Source organism: Molossus molossus, unplaced genomic scaffold (assembly GCF_014108415.1).
Source record: "Molossus molossus isolate mMolMol1 unplaced genomic scaffold, mMolMol1.p scaffold_m16_p_1, whole genome shotgun sequence".
Lineage (NCBI taxonomy): Eukaryota > Metazoa > Chordata > Mammalia > Chiroptera > Molossidae > Molossus > Molossus molossus.
The window spans coordinates 250,568,171-250,590,170 of NW_023425344.1; the positions used below are offsets into that span (position 1 = coordinate 250,568,171).

Here is a 22,000-nt window from a genome sequence, read left to right on the forward strand (position 1 = left end):
GGGTGCGAGCTGTTACTGATAGTCCTGGGTGAGTGGCGAGACAGGCAAGCAGAGTGTGGGAGTTGGCCCTGCCTCACACCAGGCCCCAGGTGGCCTGGGATCTTCAGCCACAGGGAGGTGAGGTATCAGCCGGGTACCTCTTTCACTAGGAAGGGCAGGTGATTGACAGATCATCTGACCAAACATGTAATCCCAGTGGCCATCAGTGGCCAGGGTGGGGTGGGGAATAGGAAGCCTTGATCTGGTCTGGTCCTGGTCAGGTTCTCCCAGGGAGTCCCTGCTACTCCTACCCCATGTTTGAGTCCCAGGCCACTTATGGAGCGCGACCCCCCCCCCCCCCGTGTTCCCTGGCCCTGCCTGAGCCCCTTGGCTGGAGTCTGAGGGTCTTGGGACTGGGTTTCCAAGTCAGACTGCAGAGGTGGGGTGGGGTGCAGTCCTGGCTCTGCCACTTTCCAGTCATGAGCCGGTAAGCAAGTTCCTTCACCTCTCTGTGCCTCAGTTTTTCCAGCTGTGAAATAGGGGCGCTGTCTGTGACTCCCAGGCTGGGGAGGGTGAAGTAATGCCAGCCATAAAGCCAGACCCCTGGCCCCCCTGTAAGTCCATGTCCCCAGGGGCCTGGCCAGGCCATGCACGGTCTGCAAGAAAAAACTGGGCTCAGCTGGTGTGGCTCAGCGGATTGAGCCACTTCGCCCCATGAACTGAGAGGTCCCGTCTGACTCCCTGTCAGGGCACAGGCCCGGTTGCGAGCTCCATCCCCAGTAGTGGGGGTACAGGAGACAGCCAATCAATGTTTTTCTCTCACATCTACGATTCTATTTATTCCTTCCTCTCTCTCTAAAAAATAAATCAATAAAAAAATACTTTACAAATTAAAAACCTGGGTGCAAGGGTGGGGGGACTCTGAGTGGCAGCAGAGCCAAGGTGAGTGGGTCAGTGCGTGTGGAGGGTCCCCCAGGGGAGGGAGCAGTGGGATTTAGGCTGAGACCCACGGCTGTCTCCCCGAGTGTTTCTAGGCCCAGAGACAAGAAGTCAGGGTTTCCCTAGCAGGAACCCCCATACCCAGACAGCCATCTGCACCCTGGTGTGTGTTCCTGTGAGCCTGGCGGAGTCAGCTTTTCAAGGCCAAGTCAGGACAAGCAGCTCCTAATGAGGCTGCAGTCGAGACGGGGGGCCCCAGGGCTGGCTGAGAAGGGAACCCCTGGGATGGTTCGGGCCCAGGTCATTCAGCCCCAGGGGGGTAGGGACTGTGCCCATGATCCTGCTACCCTTCCTCTCCACCGGGTCCTATGAGGCCTCTCAAAGAGCTCAGAGTACTTGGTCACCATGGTGTCCAGACCAAGCATGGGGGGAGGGGGACTGGCTCTCAGAGCTGCTTCCGGACTTACTGCCCAGGTTGTCTGGCCAATAAGGAAGTGTGTGTGCATGTGCGTGTTTGTGTGTGTTTCTGGAATGTGCCGGCCCCGTCCACGCCCAGAGGATGGAGGACCTTGCCCAGTGTCTGTGGTCCTTTGATGAAGCAGGCAGCCTGGGAGCATCTTACCCCATCCCCCCAGCTGATTCCTGGTCCTACCTCTGTCTGGCCACCCTCTTCCCTGCATGGCTCCCTCTCTTCCTCTCTGCTTGTCTTCCCCTAATGCCCACGTTTTCTAGGCTCCGTCATGGACGGGCTTTCTCCTCTCTCTGCTCTGAGCCTCCGGGTCTTTGAGACAGGGCCTTCTCTGTGATGTTTTGGGGCTCCAGCCCAGGCCTGTCTGGGTGGGTGGGGGGGCAGTGAGAAGGTGCAGAAGGCCAGCCTGCCCAGGTCCAAGGACTTGATGGATCACTGCCTGCCGGCCCAAGAGCAGTCCTAGGGTGACAGGAGGGGACTTGAGTAACTACCTAGCTCAGCCTGGGGCTTGCACCTTCTGTGGTCACCTCTCCCTGCTGGTCCCCGCCCTTGCTTGAATAGGTCGTGCTGGACAAGCCCACAGGGCCACGCCACAGAGTGTGTTCAGGTCTCAGCTCTGCCCTCCTGCAGCTGGTGACTCAGGGCTCTGTGAACTCATCTGCAGCACTTGGGTGAGCGAGTGCCCAGCAGGCGAGGAGCTGGGGTGAATGAGATCCCAGTACGTGCTGCGAGTGGCGGTCAGTGTCACCTCCGTGCCTGTTCAGCCTCTCCCTCTTCCTTCCTCGCCTGGTGACCCAGGCCCCTTCCTTCCTGGCCCTGGACCTCATGGGACTCCTGTACACCAGGACAGCCCCCTCAGCAGGATTCGGTTCTTGAAGGGCCCCTCACCACTGCCCAGGAGGGGAAAGGAGGCTGCTTGTTCCCAGATCCACCTACTATCCCCCAAACTTCCTTCCTTTGCTACCACAAATTCCCTCTGGGAACCCCAGCAGACCAGAGGGCCCCCACAGGGATCAGTGTCTATCCACCATCTGTGATCAGACCTAGGGGGCAGGGACAGATAACCTGCCTCCCCTGCTCACTGTCCTTCCCCAGCCAGTGCTCGTGGAGTGCTGGACAGTGGGTCTGTCCTGGGCACTATGGAAGACAAAGCAGAGTCCCAGGTCTGGTGGATCAAGTCCCACCAGGTGACAGTGCAGGTCCCCCTTCCTTAGCCTCAAAGTGGGGATGTGCTGGAAGTCTGAGCCCAATGGGTGAGTACCACCAGGGTCACAGCCCAGCCTCCCCAGAATCCCTGTCCTAGTAAAATGCTTGGAGGGCCGCCCTGGCCGGTTTGGCTCAACAGTTAGAGCATCAGTCCGGCCCTGGCAGGTTTGGCTCAGCGGTTAGAGCGTCCGCCTGCAGTCCGGAGAGACTCGGGTTCGGTTCCCGCTAAGGGCATGTACCTCGGTTGCAGTTTGTCCCCGGCCCTGGTTGGTCGTGCGGGTGGCAGCCACTCGATGTGGCCCTTTCACATCGATGTTTCTCTCTCTCTTCCTCTCTCTCCCTCCCACTCTGTCTGTACAAAAAATGGAAAAATGTCCTCGGATGAGGATAAAAAAAAAAAAGGCTTTTTGCCCTGGCCGGTTTGGTTCAGCAGTTGGAGCGTCAGCCTGCGGTACAGAGAGCATCAGTCCGCAGACCAGAGAGACCCAGGTTCGGTTCCCACTAGGTGCACGTGCCTCGGTTGTGGTTTATACCCGGCCCCGGTTGGGGTCCTGTGGGTGGCAGCCACTCGATGTGTCTCTCTCACATTGATGTTTTTCTCTCTCTCTTCCTCCCTCTCTCCGTCCTGCTTTCTCTGAAGATAAATGCAAAAGTGTCCTCAGGTGAGGATAATATATAAACAAGCAGATAAATAAGTAAATAAATAAGTAAATAAATAAATAAAATGCTCGGAGGGCCCAGCCAGTGTGGCTCAGTGGATTGAGCGTTGTCCCATGGACTGAGAGAGGTCCAGGTTTGATTCTCGATCAGGGCACATGCCCAGGTTGCAGGCTCCATCCCTGTAGGGGGCGTGCAGGAGGCAGCTGACAATGTTTCTCTCTCCCTATCCCTTCCTCTCTAAAAAAATCAATAAAAAACATTAAAAATATATATATATATATATACTTAGCCCTGGCCAGTTTGGCTCAGCCATTAGAGCATTGGCCTGCGGTCTCGAGAGACCGGGGTTCGGTTCCCGCTAAGGGCATGTACCTCGGTTGCAATTTGTCCCCGACCCTGGCTGGGTTGTGCAGGTGGCAGCCACTCGATGTGTCTCTTTCACGTTCATGTTTCTCTCTCTTTCTCTCCCTTCCACTCTATCTGAACAACAAAATGGAAAAATGTACTCAGGTGAGGATAAAAAAAAAAAAAAAACTTGGAGGGGACAAATACTTGGACAAGTTAGGCCCACACCTGGGCCCACTCCTCTCCTGGGACCCATGGGGCCTGAGCTAGTCATCAGAAAAGGCCCTTTCTCTCTCCAAAGCTGTCTACCTACACACCTATTACTGGCTTATAAAAATGTGTTACATATTTATATTTGTAACTTTAATAATGTTTTGGGTAGTGATTCATTCACTTAGTTCAAAATTAAAATGGCCTGGCCAGTGTGGTCCAGTGGTTGAGCATTGACCCCTGCACCAAGAGGTCACCGGTTCAATTCCTGGTCAGGGCACGTACCCAGGTTGTGGGCCCAATCCCCAGTGCGAGGCATGCAGGAGGCGGCCAGTCAGTGTTCTCTCTCATCGATGTTTCTGTCTCTATCTCCCTCTCCCTTCCGCTCTCTCTAAAAATCAGTAAAGAAAAAAAAATATTTTTTTAATGGTACAGAAAACATATAAGGTAAAAAGTCGTATTCCCATCTCCCATGTCCTTCCCTGGAGCAGCCAGGGTTCCTTCCAGGACACCTGAGTTTGTAAAAGCAGTGATCACCCAAGGAAAACCCGCATGGCGGAGTTCAGGCGTCGGGAAAGCCTGCTTTTGCTGTGGCGGCTGGGTTAGGGGTAGGTCAGTCCTTCTTGGGCTCTGTGAGAACTAAGTCCGCAGGTAATGAGACCTTAGGATCTTCGGAAAGAGGAATTGCTGTCTCTCGGGTCAGCACCACGCAATGAACTACAAGGAGTGAGGGGGAGCATCGCAAGGGAGCAAATGCTTCAGATCTCCAGATGCAGCCAAATTTATTTGCAGACTGGTTCCCCAGGTTATATGTGGATTTATGTAAATTATTTCTTTGCAAACCATACAGCCTAGCCTTGTCTTTCTCTTTTCAAGGCAGAAAGAGACTTTAAAGCTAAAAAATAACAAACCCAGATGTTCTTGAGTCCTCCAACTCATTGTCTACTCCAGGTGGTGTTTCAATCTTTGTCATGTAAATCTTATCCTAAACACATGCAAATGAAGCGTTTACCTGCTTGCAAGGCGGTGTTCCTGGCCTCCAGGCAAGCCTGTCTGTCCACACACACTTTGATCCTAGGCTGGCCTGGTTGCAAGAATGCATATCACAAGGTTACAAATTGTCCATCCACCAACCCCCTCGTCCCTACAAGGAATGTCCTGAACAGCCCTGCTGTCCTGGGCACACCCAGCGTGTGGCTCTGGTGGGGATTTAGGCTTTTCTCCTTTCCGTGCGGGGGTTAAGAATTAGCTTCTGGATTCAGACACATCTGGGCTAGGATCCCAGCTCTGCATCTTCGCAGTTGTGTAAGTTTGGGCAAGTTGCTCTGCCTCTGGGCTCTATCTCCTGTGTAAAATGAGAGCATTAGTGAAGCAGTTCGGATGTGGTTCACTCAGGGCCTGGCTTGCAGCACACGCTGCCAGAGTGGCAGGCGCTGCAATTCATGTGTAAGTATCCACCTTACGCCTTCCCTGGCCAAGCCAGAACATGTCAGCTCCGCTTCCAGGAGGGACAACTGAGGCCCCAGGGGTGAAGCCACATGTCTGAAAACACAGATGTAAGTGACGCAGCTCCCAGCCGCCCGGGGTCCCTGTGCTTGAGCCCCCACCGTTGTACCTTCTCCAAAGTCCAGACACCCAGAGCTCATGGATGTCAGATAAGGGAGAGTCCAGCACCCCGGCTCCAGGAAAGGGCAGGCTCTTTGGTGGTTTGGGCAGCCTCCCAGCCTCCCCACTCTGGCCCAGCCCCACTCGGCACTGGGATTCCAAGAGGTTTCTGCCTCTGTCATTGGGCGGCACCCAGTGGAAAGCAAGACTTCGCAGCTGTTTTCCTGGAAATCATGCCGGTTAGGGGAAGGGCCCAAAGGCAGTACCAGGCCTGAAGGTACAGTAGTTGAACTTGGTCACTTTGCATAACCACCAAAAGCCGTTGTGAAAGGCCAGGCCCTTTTAGGAGAGAGGCCACTGGGGCTGGCATGGAGAGTCTCTGAGACCCTGGAAGCCTGGTTCCTCCTCCATCGCACTCCTTGGAAGGCCACCAGTATCGGGGTCCTGCTGCTCCATGGATCCTGCAGAAGCCATTTCCCCTTAGGCCTCAGTTTTCCCATCTGCCAGATGAAAAAGGAAGTGTGTGGCCTGGCTTCCTCCTGGGAAGAGGGGGAAGGGCTGTTACCAAGTAAATATCTTCGTGTGGAGGCGCGTGTCGTGAGAGAGGGAGCCCTGGAGGGTGGTTCCTGGTCAGCTGTCCTGGCCATCCTGTGGTCCCAGGGAGATCAGCTGACCCTGGCCCAGGTCTGGTGCAGCTGCAAATGATCCTGGACAAGTGACTTCTCTCAGGGGAGGTCCAGTGGCAGCAGGGACCCCAGCCTCCAGGCCTCCACCTGTGAGCTCACTTACCCTTCTGAGACTTAGTTTCCTCTTCTGTCAACAAGAAATACAATGGCTCTGCCCTAGGGAACAAGAGGCCCCAGGTCAGGCAATGCCTGAGAAATAAAGGGAGAAGCAGAACTGAAGAGCCAGGCAGTAGGAACTGCAAGTCATCTCACAGAGGGAAGTGGGCTCAGGGCTATGGGAAGGAACTGGGTGACATCCAAGAGTGCCCTGGTTTCCTGATATTGGGGAGGTTACCCCATGATCAGCACCACCCTATGACCAAGGCCACTGGCCAGGTCCTCTTGGTGCAGCCAGGCCCGACGCCTGCTGCCCCTGCACCTGCCTGTGTCCCTTCTACCTTCCATTCCCCTTTCCAGGAGCTTCTCCCGGAAGAGTTCTGGGACAGTCCCAACGTGGCATGGAGGAAGGACTGGTCATCACACACCATGTGTTTGGGCTGCCCCAGAGGACAAGGGTGAAGATTCTGTTCATGAACAAGGTTATGCAACATTGAAACATCTTTTTTTTTTTCCCCAAAGATGAAAACAAAGTAGAGGGCAGCAACCATCCATTTCCGCATTTCCATATTCGTCAACACTGAGGCAAAGCAATGTTTAGCGGAGCTCCCAGCTCCACCACTCACTGGCCCTGGACAGGGCCTATCTGTGCCTCCGTTTCCTTATCTGTGCAAAGGCGGTAATTAGGGAGTATCCATTTCATAAGATTGTCTGGTGAGACCGTTGATGCATTCAAGGTGCTCAGAACAGAGAGCCTGGCCCGTGCGGGTCCGCATATGTCACCCACCTGGAAGTAGGGTCGAAAGAGGTATCTTCACTCCCATGTGCACAGCGGCCAAGAGGTGGCAGCAGCCCAAGTGTCCATTGCTGGGCAAAGGGATAAACGACGGAATATTATTCAGTCTTATAAAGAAAGGAAAATCTGACACACGTTACAGCATGGATGAAACTTGGAGACACTAGGCTAAGAGAAATAGGCCAGTCACAGAAGCATAAATACTGTATGATTCCTCTTCTGTGAGGTACTTAGGAGAGGCAAATGTGTAGAAACAAAGGGGCTGGGTGGAGAGAGGCGCGGGGAGTCAGTGTTTAATTAGTTTCAGTTTTGCAAGGGGAACAAAGTTCTGGCCCCCTGGCAGTGTTGCTCAACAGCTAGCGCGTCGGCCCACACACCAAAGGGTCATGAGTTCGATTCCGAGTCAAGGGCTCGTACCTGGGTTACAGGTTTGATCCTTGGCCCTGGTCAATGGATGTGCAATTGATGTATGTCTCTTACATCAATGTCTCTCCCTCTCCCCCACCCTCCCTTTTACTCTCTCTAAGAACCAGTGGGGAAAATATCCTCAGGTGTGGATTAACAACAACAGAAAAGTTCTGGAAATGATGGTGGGGACGGCTCAGCAATGTGGAAGCTCTCAGTGCCCCTGAGCTGTAGGCTTTAATGATCAAAACAGTCTGGTTATTCAGTTATTCAGGCTTGACCACAGTTTTTGTTTGTTTGTTTGTTTGTTTGTTTGTTTTTTATCCTCACCCGAGGACATTTTTCCATTTTTTGTTCAGATAGAGTGGGAGGGAGAGAGAGGAACAGAGAGAGAGAGAGAAACATCGATGTGAAAGGAACACATCGAGTGGCTGCCACCCGCACGACCAACCAGGGCCGGGGACAAACTGCAACCGAGGTACGTGCCCTTAGCGGGAACTGAACCCGGGTCTCTCCAGACCGCAGGCCGACGCTCTAACCGCTGAGCCAAACCGTCCAGGGCTTGACCACAGTTTTTTAAAAAGTCAGCTGTCACATCTTAGCAGAGGCAAGGGAAACAGAGTCACATCGGTGTGGCCCCTGTGTGTGGGCCAAGGCTCTGTCCTGCATGCAGGAAGCTGACCACAACTCCTGGCCAGGTGCTGCCACACTTGACCTCTGGTTTGCCTGTAGGCCTATCGCCAGTCTGCCCCTGCCTGCTGCCCTGCCTGCCAGGTGGAGCCAGCTGGCTGCCCTGTGCAGAATGGGACATCAGCTGGCCAGGAGCACTCCTGCCCAATATCTGATGCTCCTTTCCTGCTGAGGGTGGCATTCTTGGCTGGCCTGTGGTTGGCTCTTCCTGAAAGTGTCTTGCCTTTTGGGGATAGTTTTCTCATATGTCAGAGGGGTAAGAATAGCTCCTGCCCTGTCAGCCCTACCTCTCCACACACACACACACACACACACACACACACACACACACACACCCTCCAGCTGTCATGCCATGGCCCTCTCTGCAGCCCCATTTTCAGAGGATTCCCTTGTGTTGGGGGCTGCACATATATGCCCTTGACCTTCGGGAAATGACTGGTGCAACACATAAGGGCAAAGTAGCTTTTCCCACCCCAGCCCTGGCCACTGCTCAGGTGAAGCCATAATGAGGGGCCCAGGGGGCCTGGGCAGTGGGGTGGACGAGGTCGGCCACCCAGTCCTTGCCCTGCAAAGTGTCATTCCTGCCCCTGCTGACCAGGATGGGGCTCTGTAGGATGGTTTCTGAGGGCTGGAAGCCTCCGCCTCCCTCATGACCCAGAAAGCTTCAGAAAGCTTCCCAATCTGTTTGGAATGGAGAGTGGAGGCCTGACAGGGAAGCAGCTTTTGCACAATGAGGCCCAGCAGGCAGCTGGGCCAGGACCCCCTTGATTTGTTGCACCGCCTCTGGTTGGCTGGCTGAACTGGCGGAGGCCGGCCTTAGTCTCCCCATTTCTCGGTAGAGCAGAGGGAATCATCCTCCCAGCCCCCACCCCCACCCCAGCCCCAGGTTGGCTCATTGAAAAATGCCATTCCCCCAGGCCTCAGGGACAAAAAAGATGGGATCCATCTTACTGTCCCCTGGAACACCCCTCACCCTCCCCACAATCCCCTCAGGGACAGGATCAAATGTCCAAACCCAAACCTGGCACCTGACCACTAGTCCCAAGGAGGAAGAGGAAGTTCTCTGTAACAAGGGGGAAACCCAGCTCACTACCCTTGCCCACCCTGCCATCCCTCCAGGCCCATAGGGGTGAAGCCATAATGAGGGGCCCAGGGGGCCTGGGCAGTGGGGTGGACGAGGTAGGCCACCCAGTCCTTGCCCTGCAAAGTGTCATTCCTGCCCCTGCTGACCAGGATGGGGCTCTGTAGGATGGCTTCTGAGGGGTGGTAGGCAATCAGCTGGGGGTGGGGCAGGAGCAAACAAAAGGGAGGAAGAGGCTCCAGCAAAAAGAGAAAGGGAAACTGGCGCTCCATAGGGAAATTCCTGAGGAATGCCTGGGATGTGAAATAGCCAAGGGGGTGAGCTGTGGATGGGTGCTTTTCCCCAGACCCTGAGAAACAGGGCTTAGAGGGGGAAACTGAGGCGCAGGTAGGGGTGTGACCTGCTCACCAAGTGAGGACAAAGCCAGACTGAGTGATGAGCTAAGCTGGAGCTGTTGGGGATCCTGGCTCTGTGCCTCCAGGAGCCTATCCTGGCCCAGACGGGGTTCCAGGAAGGAAAGCGCTTCAGTAGGAGTTCTCCAGGCCTGGGTTCGAATCCCGACTCTGCCATTGCTTCCTGCATGATCTCTGGCATTTCCCCATTCTAAGCAAGGCTTGATAATGAGAGCGTATGAAGGGGCCCAGCAAAGGGCTTTGTCAATAGCTGACCAGCCCTACAGTGCCTTTCCCTTAGGACACCTCCTCCAGGAAGGGTTTCTATGCGGCCACAGTGATACCCAGAGTGGGAACTGCTCTCCTCAGAGGGGCGATTCTTATGTGGCCCAGAGAATTAGGGTGAAACTGTCCGGGCACCCCACGGGGGGGGGGCAATCAGAACTGGGGTGGGTGCTGGCTCTGTGACGAAAAAAACGGGGTCTTGAGCTTCCAGTTAGCCAATCAGAAGCCGTCGTTTGACAATGGGTCAGCTCCAGATGGATCCCGCTACGCCTTGGGTAAGGGTCCCCGTGCCCAAATACCCCGGGCGAGGCTCTGGCAGTCGCGCCCTGGCCGGTGGGAGATAGTGCCTCCCCCCCCCGCACTTCCCTGAAGGGGTTGGCCAGCGCCGCCGTGGGGTGCCACCGCACGACCTGGGGTTCAGCGGCACAGGCAGCCGGGCGGCGCTCGCTTGGGCCTCCGCCGCGGGTTTTCCGCGGTTGTCTCAGGCCCTGGTGGGAGGAGCTGCGGGCGGCCAGGGGGCGGGTCTACATGCTTTTTAGGCAGCGCGGGTCTTGGCCGGGACTGCAGTCTCCGGGCCGACACAGTAAGTGATCTCCATCCCCGGGTGGCCGTCCTCACCGCTTCGCGCGCCGGCCGGTCCTCCCCACCTCCAGTTCCCGGCCCGATTCTCCGATGGAGAGGCCGGCGCGGCGGAGGGGACCAAGGGGTGGGGGGCACCACTTCTAGGAAAACTGAGGCCCCTGCCGCAAGGGACTGCGCGTCACAGAGGGCTGTGTTTGGCGCTCCCAGCGCGGGCTCAGTCCAGGGAAGAGCAGGAGGAAGGGGCTGCGGGGAGGGGCGGGATCTCCCTTCCTTCTGCGGTGGGAAGCCAGAATCTCACGCAGGGGAGGGAGCTGACTGTAATCTAAGCCAAGTCACTTCACCCGCTGTGCCTGCGCGTCCTCATCTGGGGGATGGGTAAGCCCTCTCTAGCCCGCCTAGCCTGGCGCAGAGACCAGGGGAGGCTGTTTGGACCTCAGCCCTGACCCGGAAGGAGGGCGAGGGGGCGTGTGTGCCTGAGGAGAAGCTGGGGCCCTGGGGGGACTGGTGGGCTGCCACTGTTGTGCCACACAGTGTAATTCAGAGCAGGTCCCTTATCTTCATGTGTCCGACAAAGGGCGCCAGCTTAAGGGAAAGCCTCTTCTGCCTGCCTGTACTGTACTGGGCACTAAGATTGGCCTGACAAACATAGGGGCTGGCACTTGGCTGTGTGGATATGCGGGGGGGGGGGGGGGGGGGGGGAGGCTGGCACAGGCTGCAGGGGCTGCAGGGCCATAATATGGAGTTTAAACCCCCGGTGATGAGGCAGCGGTGCCATGTGGGGACCTGGCAGAGCAAGTTCTGGAGGTCGGGTGGAGCCTAGCATGTGTGGGGACCAAGCAGGTGGAGGGTCACTGAGGGCAGAAGTGAGGCTGGTGGCAGCCCTGCTGGTCAGAATGACCCTCTCCCTCATTCTAGCAGGAAGACAGAGGTGGGGCCAGGCCCCAGCTGGCCAGACTAGCTCCTATGGGTGCATGGCGTGAAAATGGAATGGATTGGGAGGGGACGCTGGGGCAGTGGTGGGGAAGGCAGAAGTGCCCAGTGGCCTCACACTTGGTTTGGGGGCTCCCTAGGCAACCCCTGCTTGGTTCTGGAGTGGAACTGCCAGGCCAAATGGCACAGGAAGCAACTGTAGGACCCTGCCCAGGGCACCTGGTGAAGTCATTGAGAGTATGATGAGCTCAGGGGCTTGGGATGAGCAGCCCTCAGGGGGAATGGGACTAGGTAGCTGGGATGATGGGGAGGCAGCAGGGGCTCTGGAAAGCCTGACAGGCCTAATCTGAGCCTCTGTGCCCACTGTGTGTTTGGGGGAAGCACGCCTCTCCCATCACACACACTTCAGTTTCTCCTTCTGGATGGTGGATCATCCCACTTGCTTGGCGGGGCTGCTGCAGGGATGAATCAAAGTCATCATGTTGCTTGTGTCATGACTTGGTATATTTACTCTTGGGTGGTAGAGAAGGCACCATGGTTATGGGTCACCCCAGTTACCAGGGAGATGTGGCCCTGCCTGCTCCCCATTTTCAGCTGTGCCCTGTTTGCTCCCTTGAGATTCACCATATTCCCCTCCACTGATCTTGCTCTGATAATGGTCAAGGTGCTTGAAGGGTGCTGCTGGGCACAAGGGGATCCTGCATTTCTGAACGCAGCTTGCAAGTTGTGGGAGACACAGGCAGGGGAACCCAGGGGCAGGTGATGAGTTCCAAGTTCAAGCTCTTGACAATAGGGGCATTTTCTTTTTTTCTTTTTCTTTTCTTTTTTTTTTTTTTTTTATCTTTATTGTTGAATGTATTACAGATGTTCCTCATTTTTCCCCCATTGACCCCTTCCTCCCCACTCCCACCCCCCTCCTGCCTTTTCCCACACTATTGTCTGTGTCCATTGGTTACATATAAGTTTTTTGGTTTATTTCTTCCCACTCCCCAACCCCCTTCCCTTTGGTGTTTGTTAGTCTAGCAACTAATTTGTACTTCTTAATCCCTTCACCTTTTTCACCCATTCCCCCAACCCCCCTCCCATCCAGTAACCAACAAAATGTTCTCCGTATCTATGAGAATGCTTCTGTTCTGCCTGTTCATTTTGTTTGTAGATTCAATTGTCAATAGATATATATTCATTGCCATTTTGTTTGTTCATATATTTTATCTTTTTCTTCAAAAAGACCCTTCAGCATTTCATGTAATAACAGTTTGGTGGTGATGAACTTCTTTAACTTTTTCTTGTCTGGGAAAGTCTTTATATGGCCATCGATTCTAAATGACAGCTTTGCAGGATAGAGTAATCTTAGTTGTAGGTTCTTGCTTTTCATCACTCTGAATATTTCTGCCACTCCCTTCTGGCCTGCAAAGTTTCTTTTGAGAAATCAGCTGACAGTCTTATGGGAACTCTCTTATAGGTAATTATCTGCTTTTCTCTTGCTCTTTGTCTTGAACCTTTTGCATTTTGATGATGATGTGTCTTGGTGTGGGCCTCTTGGGGTTCACCTTGTTTGGGTCTCTCTGTGCTTCCTGGACTTGTATGTCTGTTTCCTTCACCAAGTTAGGGAAGTTTTCTGCCATTACTGTTTCAAATAGGTTTTTCATTTCTTGTTCTCTCTCTTCTCCTTCTGGCACCCCCAAGATGCGAATGTTGGCACGCTTGAAGTTGTCCCAGAGGCTCCTTACACTATCCTAATTATTTTTTATTCTTTTTTTTCTTATTGCTGTTCTGATTGGGTGTTTTTTGCTTCCTTATATTCCAAATCGATGGTTTACTTCTTGGCTTTACCTACTCTACTATTGAATCTGTGTAAATTATTCTTTGGGTTTTTTTTTTTTTTATATTTTGTTCAGATAGAGTGGGAGGGAGAGAGAGAGAAAGAAACATCGACGTGAAAGGGACACATCAAGTGGTTGCCACCCACACGACCCAACCAGAGCCGGGGACAAACTGCAACCGAGGTACATGCCCTTAGCGGGAACCGAACCCGGGTCTCTCTGGACCACAGGCCAACGCTCTAACCGCTGAGCCAAACTGGCCAGGGCTGTCTAAATTATTCTTTATTTCAGTTAGTGCCTCCTTCATTTTTGACTGGTCCTTTTTTATGCTCTTGAGGCCCTCACTAAGTTCACTGAGGTTCTCACTAAGTTCATTGAGCATCTTATAAGCAGTATTTTGAACTCAGCATCTGTTAGGTTGCTTATCTCCATTTCGCTTAGTTCTTTTCCTGGGGTTTTGTTCTGTTCTTTCATTTGGGACTGTTTCTTTGTCTCCTCATTTTGGCTGCCGCCCTGTGTTTGTTTCTATGTATTACTTAACGAGAGGTATGGGGCTAGCTGAGACCAGATGCTGCTTGTTTGAGAGCATTTAGGAAAACCTGAAGCAGGATCCAAGACAGGCCAGTCCTATGGTTAAGCAACTGGCAACAGTTTGGGTGGGCCTGAAAGTTGGGTGAGGCGGGGCCTCAGGAAATCACCAGGGCCGGGTGGGGCCAACAGTGTGAGCCAGGTTGCTGGAGTCCCAGATATGGGGACTGTCTGCCGCCCCAGGGAAGGGCTCACCAAAGGAACAAAGGCCTCTGACAACATGTTTTTCCCCGGAGAAAGCCCTCACTCCAATGCCAAACAGCTCAGTTCTTCCCTGTATGTCTCTGGCGCCCTCGAGCTGCCTCCTCTCCAAGCTTAGAGGGAGAGAGTCCGATAAGTCCATGCGCGGGACCTTTAAGGAGCTGCCTGGGGCTCCAGTGCCTCAGCCTCCCTGAGCCTCAGTTCCCACTGGTTTTACAACCAGAAGTTATGGGGATTCTCTTCCTGGCACTGGGACCCTGAGCGGGGCGCCTGGTGTGGGACGGGGACCCCTCACTCCTCAGGGAGGACCTTCCCAGCCGAGGTGTCCTCCTGATTTGTATCCGCCACACGTGGGTGTGGGGCCAGCCCATCTGCCTCCGCCCCTCCTACCAGTCTCGATGTGGCTGCTGCTTTAATTCCGTAGTTGTAGGGCTTCCATTCAGCGCGATTTCAGGCAGTTTTGAATGATGTTGTTCTGTAGTTTAGTTGTAACTTTGACGTGGTTGTGGGAAGATACATGCTGCATTTATCTACGCACCATCTTGACCAGAAGACCTCTTTTTTCTTTTTATCCTCACCCAAGGACATTTTTGCATTTATCTCCTGATAGAGCGGGAGGGAGAGAGTGGGGAAGAGAGAGAGAGAAACATCTATGTGAGAGACACACATCAACTGGTTGCCACCCACAAGACCCATACCGGGGCCGAGGTACATGCCCTTAGCAGGAACCGAACCCAGGACTCTCTGGTCTGTGGCCCGACACTCTAACTACTTAGCCAAACCAGCCAGGGTGACAATAGGGGCATTTTTAAATCTCTGAGTCAGACTTGTGAGATGAGGAAAATAACACCCCTCCTGGATGGAATTGAGGAAGAGATGGGAAGCTGTTGTGATGATGATGTCACCCCATTTGGGAGTAGGTAGGGAGAAGCAGGAGCCAGGAAGCCTGGGTTCCCAGTCTGAGTAACTGTGACGGAAGGCAGCCATGGGTCTCATTGGGCCCTTGTCCCCACCATGTGTGAGAGGCTCTCCCAAATCTTTTTCCACCCACTGGAGTTTGGGGGGTGCTATGGTCTCCATAGACTGAGCCCCAAGGCCAGGATAGATGGGTCAGGCTCTGCTTGCCTCATGGTCCCAACAGGAGCAGCCATGTTTCTGCTCACAGAGTCCCTCTGGGACCCCGCAGCCAGACAAGCTCAGAGAAGAGCCAAGCAAGATGGAGGGTGTGATGGCTGAATCGCAGCCTCAGCCCAGCCTTCGCTGCTATGTGACTTTCTGGACCTCTGTTCTTGCTCTGCAGTGGGACCACAGCCCACGCTCTTGTCTCTTTCCCCAGGGCTTTGTGGGATCCAGGGTGTACTCATGCCCTGCAGTCCCCTGCCTAGAGGGTGGGCCGTCAAAAGGCATTTGCCCAATGAAGCCGAGGCCCCTCTACCTGGGAGGCTTGGCGTCCTCAGCTCCTTCCCTGCTCTGGTGATTCTGTGGGAAAAGGAGCTGTGGGTACTGAGAACTAGTGTCCATGGAGGGAGCTGAGCTGTCGGTGCCCATGTGGGCCAGGAGAAGGCCAGAGCCCTGGTGGTCATACTGGTGACAACTGATCAAGCAACTTAGTGCTGCCACCACGCCTGTGTGCTGTGACTGCTGACCTTGTCATGCCCCCTCCCCTTGACCACCTGCAGGTCTGAGCCAGGGTGATGCTGAAGATGATGACCTTTCAAGGCCTGGCAGGCCAGCGGCCTATGCCAGGGGCCCCTGACTTCCCTGGAAGCCCCCAGAAGTTGCGCTCCACATCAGAGGTGGAGTCAGAGGCCTCCATGTCGGAGACCTCCTCTGAGGACCTGGTGCCACCCCTGGAGGCTGAGGTAGCACAGGAGAGGGATGAGGAAGATGCTTCAAAGAAGAAGAAGCCAAAAGGCCTGGCCAGCATGTTCAGCATCTTCACCAAAGGGAAGAAGAAGAAAGGCCAGCCCAGCTCTGCAGAGCCAGAGGACAAGCGGGAGTCCAGACCCGGGCTGGGGGGCCCACTGCCCACAGGTAGGCTGGGGCCCCATGTGGGGTTGGGGTCCATGTCAGAGCTAGGCCGGCTAGCCCACTCACCCCGCACAGCGAGAGGGCAGGAACCATGGGCTTGGAGGTTTCTCCCCTCTTGGCTTCCACCTGAACCCCCTACCTAATTTGGGGGGCAGGGAGGAGGCAGACCAGGCTTTATTCCTGTCTGGTACACCGACTGGCCTCTCTGGGTGCGTCACTTGGCCTTTTGGGCTTTTAGCCTCCCCTCCTGTGGGCGCCGTGGGGGGAGCTGTCCCGCCGCCCGCTTGCCGGTGGCGCTAACGCGGTGTCCCCGGTCGATCACAGTGGAGGAGCTCAAGGCGGACCTGGACTGTGGGCGGCTGGAGGCGGCGGAGCCGCTGATGGCGCTGGAGCGGGAGCTGCAGGCGATGGCGGCGGCGGGGGGCGCGAGCGAGGAGGAGCTGGTGCAGCGCCAGAGCAAGGTGGAGGCGCTGTACGTGCTGCTGCGCAACCAGGTGCTCAGCCTGCTGCGCCGGCCGCTGGAAGTGCCGCCTGAGCGGCTGCGCCAGGCGCTGGCCGTGCTGGCCGAGCAGGAGCGCGAGGACCGCCGCGCTTTGGCCACGGGGTCCGAGCCCTCGATTCTGGTGGCCACTCGCCCGAGGCACTGGCTGCAGCGCTGGCGACAGGGCGTGGCGCAGGAGGCCGAGGAGCGCCTGAGCCAGCTGGCCACGTACGCCGATGGCCTCTCAGAGGCCGAGCGCAAGTTCCTGTACATGGGCCGCACCATGAAGGAGGACCTGGAGGCCGTGGTGGAGCGGCTGAAGCCGCTGTTCCCCGCCGAGTTCGGCGTCGTGGCGGCCTATGCGGAGAGCTACCACCGGTACATCGCGGCCCAGCTGGCGGCCTTGGCGCAGTTTGAGCTGTGTGACCGTGACACCTACATGCTGCTGCTCTGGGTGCAGAAACTCTACCCCAAGTGAGTGGGCAGGGAGGGGCCTGGTCTGCAGGAGGACGTGGCTCCAGGGCAGGGAGCAGGGTTAGCCGGGTCAGTGCAGGCAGAGTCCTGCGCTGGGTCTGCTTTGCACTTGGAACCCTTCATCTCCAGGGCCTCAGCCACATTCGGCAGTTGGAGAAACTGGGGTGCAGAGAAAGGGAGGGACTGCATTCATTCTTGAACTGGGCAAGGGGTAGGCCCGACAGTGACAATCCAGAGCTGGTAGGGCTGTGGCAGAAGAGGCCAGGGACTGTGGGAGCCCAGAGCAGGGGAATTAACCTGGCCTGGGTCAGTCCAGGAAGTGGGCCTTGAGGATGCACCAAATAGGGTTCTGCTTGGAGCAGGAGCCAAGGTCCCTGCTCAGGGCAAGCTCCCAGTCTAATGGGGAAAGGGGCTGGGAAGAAGGCAAAGGGAGTCACCTTCCAAGATCTGAAGCTAAGTCGTGAGGCATTCTGGGAGCTGTGCAGAACTTGTCAATGCTGGATTTATCAACAAACTATGGGGGCCCTCCCAGGAAGCACAGAGAGGTGGGTTGTGTAGGGTCACCCAGTGAGGCCACAGCTGAGCTGGGTTCTGGCCAAGAGGCCTGGAGCTCCTCGGATGGAGGCTGGCCGTGCCAGTGGAGGGTGCCTGGTAGCAGTGGGTACAGCCTCAGGCATCCCCTGATTTCCCCAGTCTCCATGGGTCTCTGAGCACAAGCTGGGTGGGGAGAGACTGGGTGTGGAAATGCCCAGCACGGGAGGCCTGGGGTTCCTTAAGGGCTGGCCCGGCCCCAAGTATAAAGCCTGCAGGGAGCCTGGTGGAGGAGACTGTCTGGGCAGTGTCTGAGGGTCTTGGGGACACATCTGGGTGGCCAGTGGGCTCAGTTGGTGCTGGTGGGTCAGGAGGAAGGGCCCGGTGGGGTGGTGGGTGAGGAGTCAGCAGGGCATAGGGAAGTGGGCACAGGGCAGGGGCTGCAGGAGAGACAGGCCAGCCCTGAGCCTGTTTCTTCTTGCTTATCCTGACTCACCAGGAAATGCTGGGCATGCACACCTCTGCCAGTCAGCCGTCCTGTCCCAGTGACTGGGGGGCTTTTAGCCTGGGGCTCACAGGGGTCAGCACAGCAGGAAACTGAGGCCAGCTGAGCATGGAGCCTGAGGAGGGGGTGTTCAGGGAGGAATTGTTGAGGCCTGTGTGGCCAGAAGTGTAGGAAGCAAAGGGCCATGGAGTCCAGGCTTCTAAAGGGGCAGAGAGGGCCACTCCTGAGACTCTTGGCAGACAAAGGCCCCTGAGGAAGTGCCAGGGCTGGGCTATCCCTGGGGGCAGAGGCGCCAGAAGGGTGAGTGGATCCGCCTCTGTGGAGCCCTTGGGCAGCCCTTCCTGCTTGGACTGGCCCAGCCTCTGGGAGCAGCGGGGCTGGCCTGGGAGGGAAGAGGGGCTCGGGGCTGGAGTGCACTGAGGGGACTGTGTGGGAAGGAGGCGGGGAGTGGGTGGCTGGTCTCAGGGCTGCTGCCAGAGGGAGCTTGGGTTTCACTTGTGTGAGAAGGAGGATCAGGTTTGCAGGAGGAAGCGAGCAGGTTCTGCCAGCTGGGTGGACGATTGTTGGGGACAAGGGCAGGAGCAAGGAGGCCTGGGAGGAGGCTCCTGCAATAAACCAAGCAAGAGATGGGGGTGGGGTGGCTGGAGGCTGATCAAGGGGGGAGATGTTTTGGAGCCCGGGTGGATGAGGGGGCGAGAGAGTAAAAGGAGGCATAATGCTTCCAAGGTTTTTGACCTGAACCAAATGGAATAGATGGAGCCCCATCCTCTGAGATGGAGAAGTGGGATGCAGGGGCAATGGGGCAGACACTAGAGTTCAGGGCCCGCAGAGGCTCAGGCAGAGGAAGTGGGCTCTTGCCTAAGGCATGGTGCTGGGTGGGTGCAGTTTTCCTTACTCCAGCCCCTCTCTGCCCACAGTGACATCATCAACAGCCCCAAGCTGGCAGGTGAGCTGCAGGAGATCAAGCTGGGGAGCCTCTTGCCCCCCAAGCAGATCCGGCTGCTGGAGGCCACGTTCCTGTCCAATGAGGTGGTGAGTCCAGCGACAGCACCAGGGCCAGGGCCAGGGAGGGGCAGGAAGGAAACGGAGGGGAGGCTCAGGGACAGACAGGACATGGGCAGGGAGCTTGACAGGGACTTCCACGTGGGCAGGGCTGATGGGTTCCTTGCTACCTTGACATGACTCTCCTTCCCCCAGGCCAGTGTGAAGGAGCTGATGGCCCGAGCCCTGGAACTGGAGTCACAGCACTGGGTGCAGGATGTGGCCCCCCAAAGGCTGAATGGCCACTGCCACAGTGAGCTGGCCATCGACATCATCCAGGTAGAACAGCCCACCCCTCATGCACACGGACAGCCCGTATGTGAGCAAGCCATGCACGGTGCAGAGCCCACACTGTCCATCCCTGTGTGCACACACATGCCCACCTCTGAGCCCATCCCCTTGTTCCAGCATGCCTCCCACCCCCACCCCTGCCTTAGTCCAGGTGGGCCCCTGCTCAGCTTACCCCCACCCCTGCAGATCATCTCCCAGAGCCAGGCCAAGGCCGAGAAAATCACACCTGACCTGGGCACGCAGATGAAGCACATGCTGCTGGTGGAGCTGGCTGCATTTCTGAGAAGGTGGGTGTGTGTACGGGCATCACAGAGGGGGCCCTGCAGCCTCCTCCCTGTGCCTCAGCTGGGGATCCAAGCTAGATCTGCCCCCTTCTGGCCCCTAGAGTGCCTGTCATTATGAACAAGAGCCCTCTCCCTTTGCACCCCCCCAACTGGACACTGAGTGCCTCCACTCTACCGGGCCAAACTCCAACAGAGCACCCTCCAGCTGCAAGGAGGATGCTTCACGAGAGACTGAGACCCTGTCCTCCCCTTCCGATGACACCCCCAGTCTCCACCCCCCAAGCCTCTTGCTGCCTCCCTCCTCGCCTCTGAGGACGCCTCCATTTACCCATGGCCCATCCAGGCTTCCAGATGTAGAGAAGCAGCAGAGCCTGGCCAGCACCCTGTTCAGGAGCTCTGCAGGGCCTGGCTCCACCGGCCTCAGGGAGCAAAGTCAGTCCCATGATGCTTAGGGGCTAGCCGCCCGGAGCTGTGGGGGACCACCCCTGGGAAAGTGCTCTGTAAACCTAGGGTGGCTGCTATTGTCCCAGTGTTTGTGATGGTCAAGCAAGTGCCCCTTCCTGTTTCACCAGCTACCAGCGAGCCTTTGATGAATTTCTGGAGAGGTGCAAACAGCTGACAAATTACAGGGCCAATGTCATGGCCAACATCAACAACTGCCTGTCCTTTCGGTGAGGGCGCTGGAAGGGGCCTGCCTGTTGGAGAGAAGGGGTAGCTGGGAGGTGGAGGCATGTGCTGGGTGGGGGAGGGGAGCAGCTGCAGCACAGCTGTGGAATTGCCATGAGTAAGGCCTGTGGGGAAATGAGCAGGGCCTGGCGCAGTGGGGACAGTTAGTGCTGGTGGGTCAAGGCCTCAGGCGAAGGATTTATTAGTTTATCTTTAGAACAACCCTGCGACGTGGGTACACTGCTTATGTCCACTAAGTAGATGAGCACACAGGCGTGCAGAGGCTGGTGTCCTAAGTAAGAAGAGGATGGGTGTGCTGGGCATGAGAGGCTGGGCCCCGCCCGAGGACTCGGACTTGCTCCCACGGGGAATGGGGAACCATTGAGTGTTCTAGACTGAGGTGGTTTAGGACGATTCACCTAGGGCTAACTGGCTCTCTGGGCAGGGCTAGTGTGACCTCCCTGATTCCATGTCCTTCCAGGACATTCGTGGAGCAGAAGTGGCAGACATCACAGGACCTCCTGGCCCCCCTGGGTGAGCTCAAGAGTCGTGGCTTTGACACCCTGCTCCAGAGCCTGTTCTGGGATCTGAAGGTAGCTGCAGCCTCCTTCCCTGGGCCCATGCTGAGCACAGTGCTTCGGGGATGTAAGAGGGGCAGGGAGGAACAGCAGGAGCAACGACTGGCATGTGGAAGGCACAGTGTGGGGCCCGATGTAGAGAGGCTGGTGCTGCCCAGGCGAGGGGGCCATGGAGGCCTTGACCTCGCCCCCACCACTTCAGCCTGGGGCTTGGACTCAGAGGGACCTCCCGGGGCTGGGAGGGCACAGAAAAGCTTCAGTGCCCCCTGCTCCCTTTAAACTCAGCCCAGTCCCTAAGTTTGCACACACATTGCCTTTCTCACCCCTAGGCTTCTCTTCCCTCGCCTGTCCCCACGCCTAACTCCCAGCTGTGATGCTCAGAGCCTTTGGCAGCCACGTCTGCTGGGGCCCAGAAATCCACAGAAAGACCTTAGTTACTTTAGCAGAGGGTGAGGGTCCCTGTAAAACAATAGGAGGGGTTCCGTGTCTGTCCTACATGGGGACCCACGTTGTACCCAGTGACCAGAGCAGGAGGCAATGGGTGGTCTGCTAGTGGTGGACGCCAGACGGACTCTGGATGACTTGGCACCAGTCAAGCACAAAGTCTGGTTTATGCAAGAATTTATTTATTTATTTAAGCGGGGGGTGTGGGGGAGGCCTCGGGGCAGGCCGACTGCTTCAGCCACAGCTGGTTGTCCTTGGAGAAGGGTACACATCCTGCCGCCACTTCCTGTGAGTGACCGGATCTCTGTCCTGGTTCCTTGGCAATCCTTAAGTCCCTTCACCCCTGGATCACCCTGTGTGTCAGGGTGCGTGTCCGTGCGTGTCTGGCTGGCAGCCCTTTCCCTGCAGGCAGGTCCAGACATCCTGCCTTTCTCCTGTTGCAGCCGCTGTTCAAGAAGTTCACGCAGACCCGCTGGGCAGCCTCTGCGCAGACCCTGGAGGAAATCGTCTCCACCGTGGAAAAAAGGCTGCCCGAGTTCTGGGAACTGCAGGACTGTTTCCGGGAGGTGAGGAGGCAGTGGGCTGGGGGCTGGGCCTGGCAGGGGGTGCAGCCTGGGCATGCATGCTAACACAAGTCTGTGCACACCCCCATGAACACATGCACACACGCACAACTATGCATTCCTTTGCTCTGTCATCTGCCCCT

General features: G+C 56.4%; 1 protein-coding gene across 3 annotated transcripts in view; it reads left to right on the plus strand.

The window, feature by feature from the left end:
- TNFAIP2 (TNF alpha induced protein 2) overlaps positions 1-22,000 on the plus strand; it is a 28,679-nt gene that overhangs the window by 3,033 nt on the left and 3,646 nt on the right. The window contains exons 1-9 of one of the 3 annotated variants that reach the window (XM_036262569.1): positions 10,409-10,427; positions 15,648-16,002; positions 16,324-16,954; positions 18,908-19,022; positions 19,188-19,310; positions 19,509-19,609; positions 20,179-20,277; positions 20,754-20,865; positions 21,738-21,860. In XM_036262569.1, coding sequence (XP_036118462.1) covers positions 15,663-16,002; positions 16,324-16,954; positions 18,908-19,022; positions 19,188-19,310; positions 19,509-19,609; positions 20,179-20,277; positions 20,754-20,865; positions 21,738-21,860 — 1,644 coding nt within the window. In that variant the 5' untranslated portion in view covers positions 10,409-10,427; positions 15,648-15,662. Of the gene's footprint in view, positions 1-10,408; positions 10,428-10,447; positions 10,802-15,647; positions 16,003-16,323; positions 16,955-18,907; positions 19,023-19,187; positions 19,311-19,508; positions 19,610-20,178; positions 20,278-20,753; positions 20,866-21,737; positions 21,861-22,000 lie in introns of those variants that run through there. The other 2 variants (XM_036262580.1, XM_036262560.1) reach the window with 2 other exon arrangements.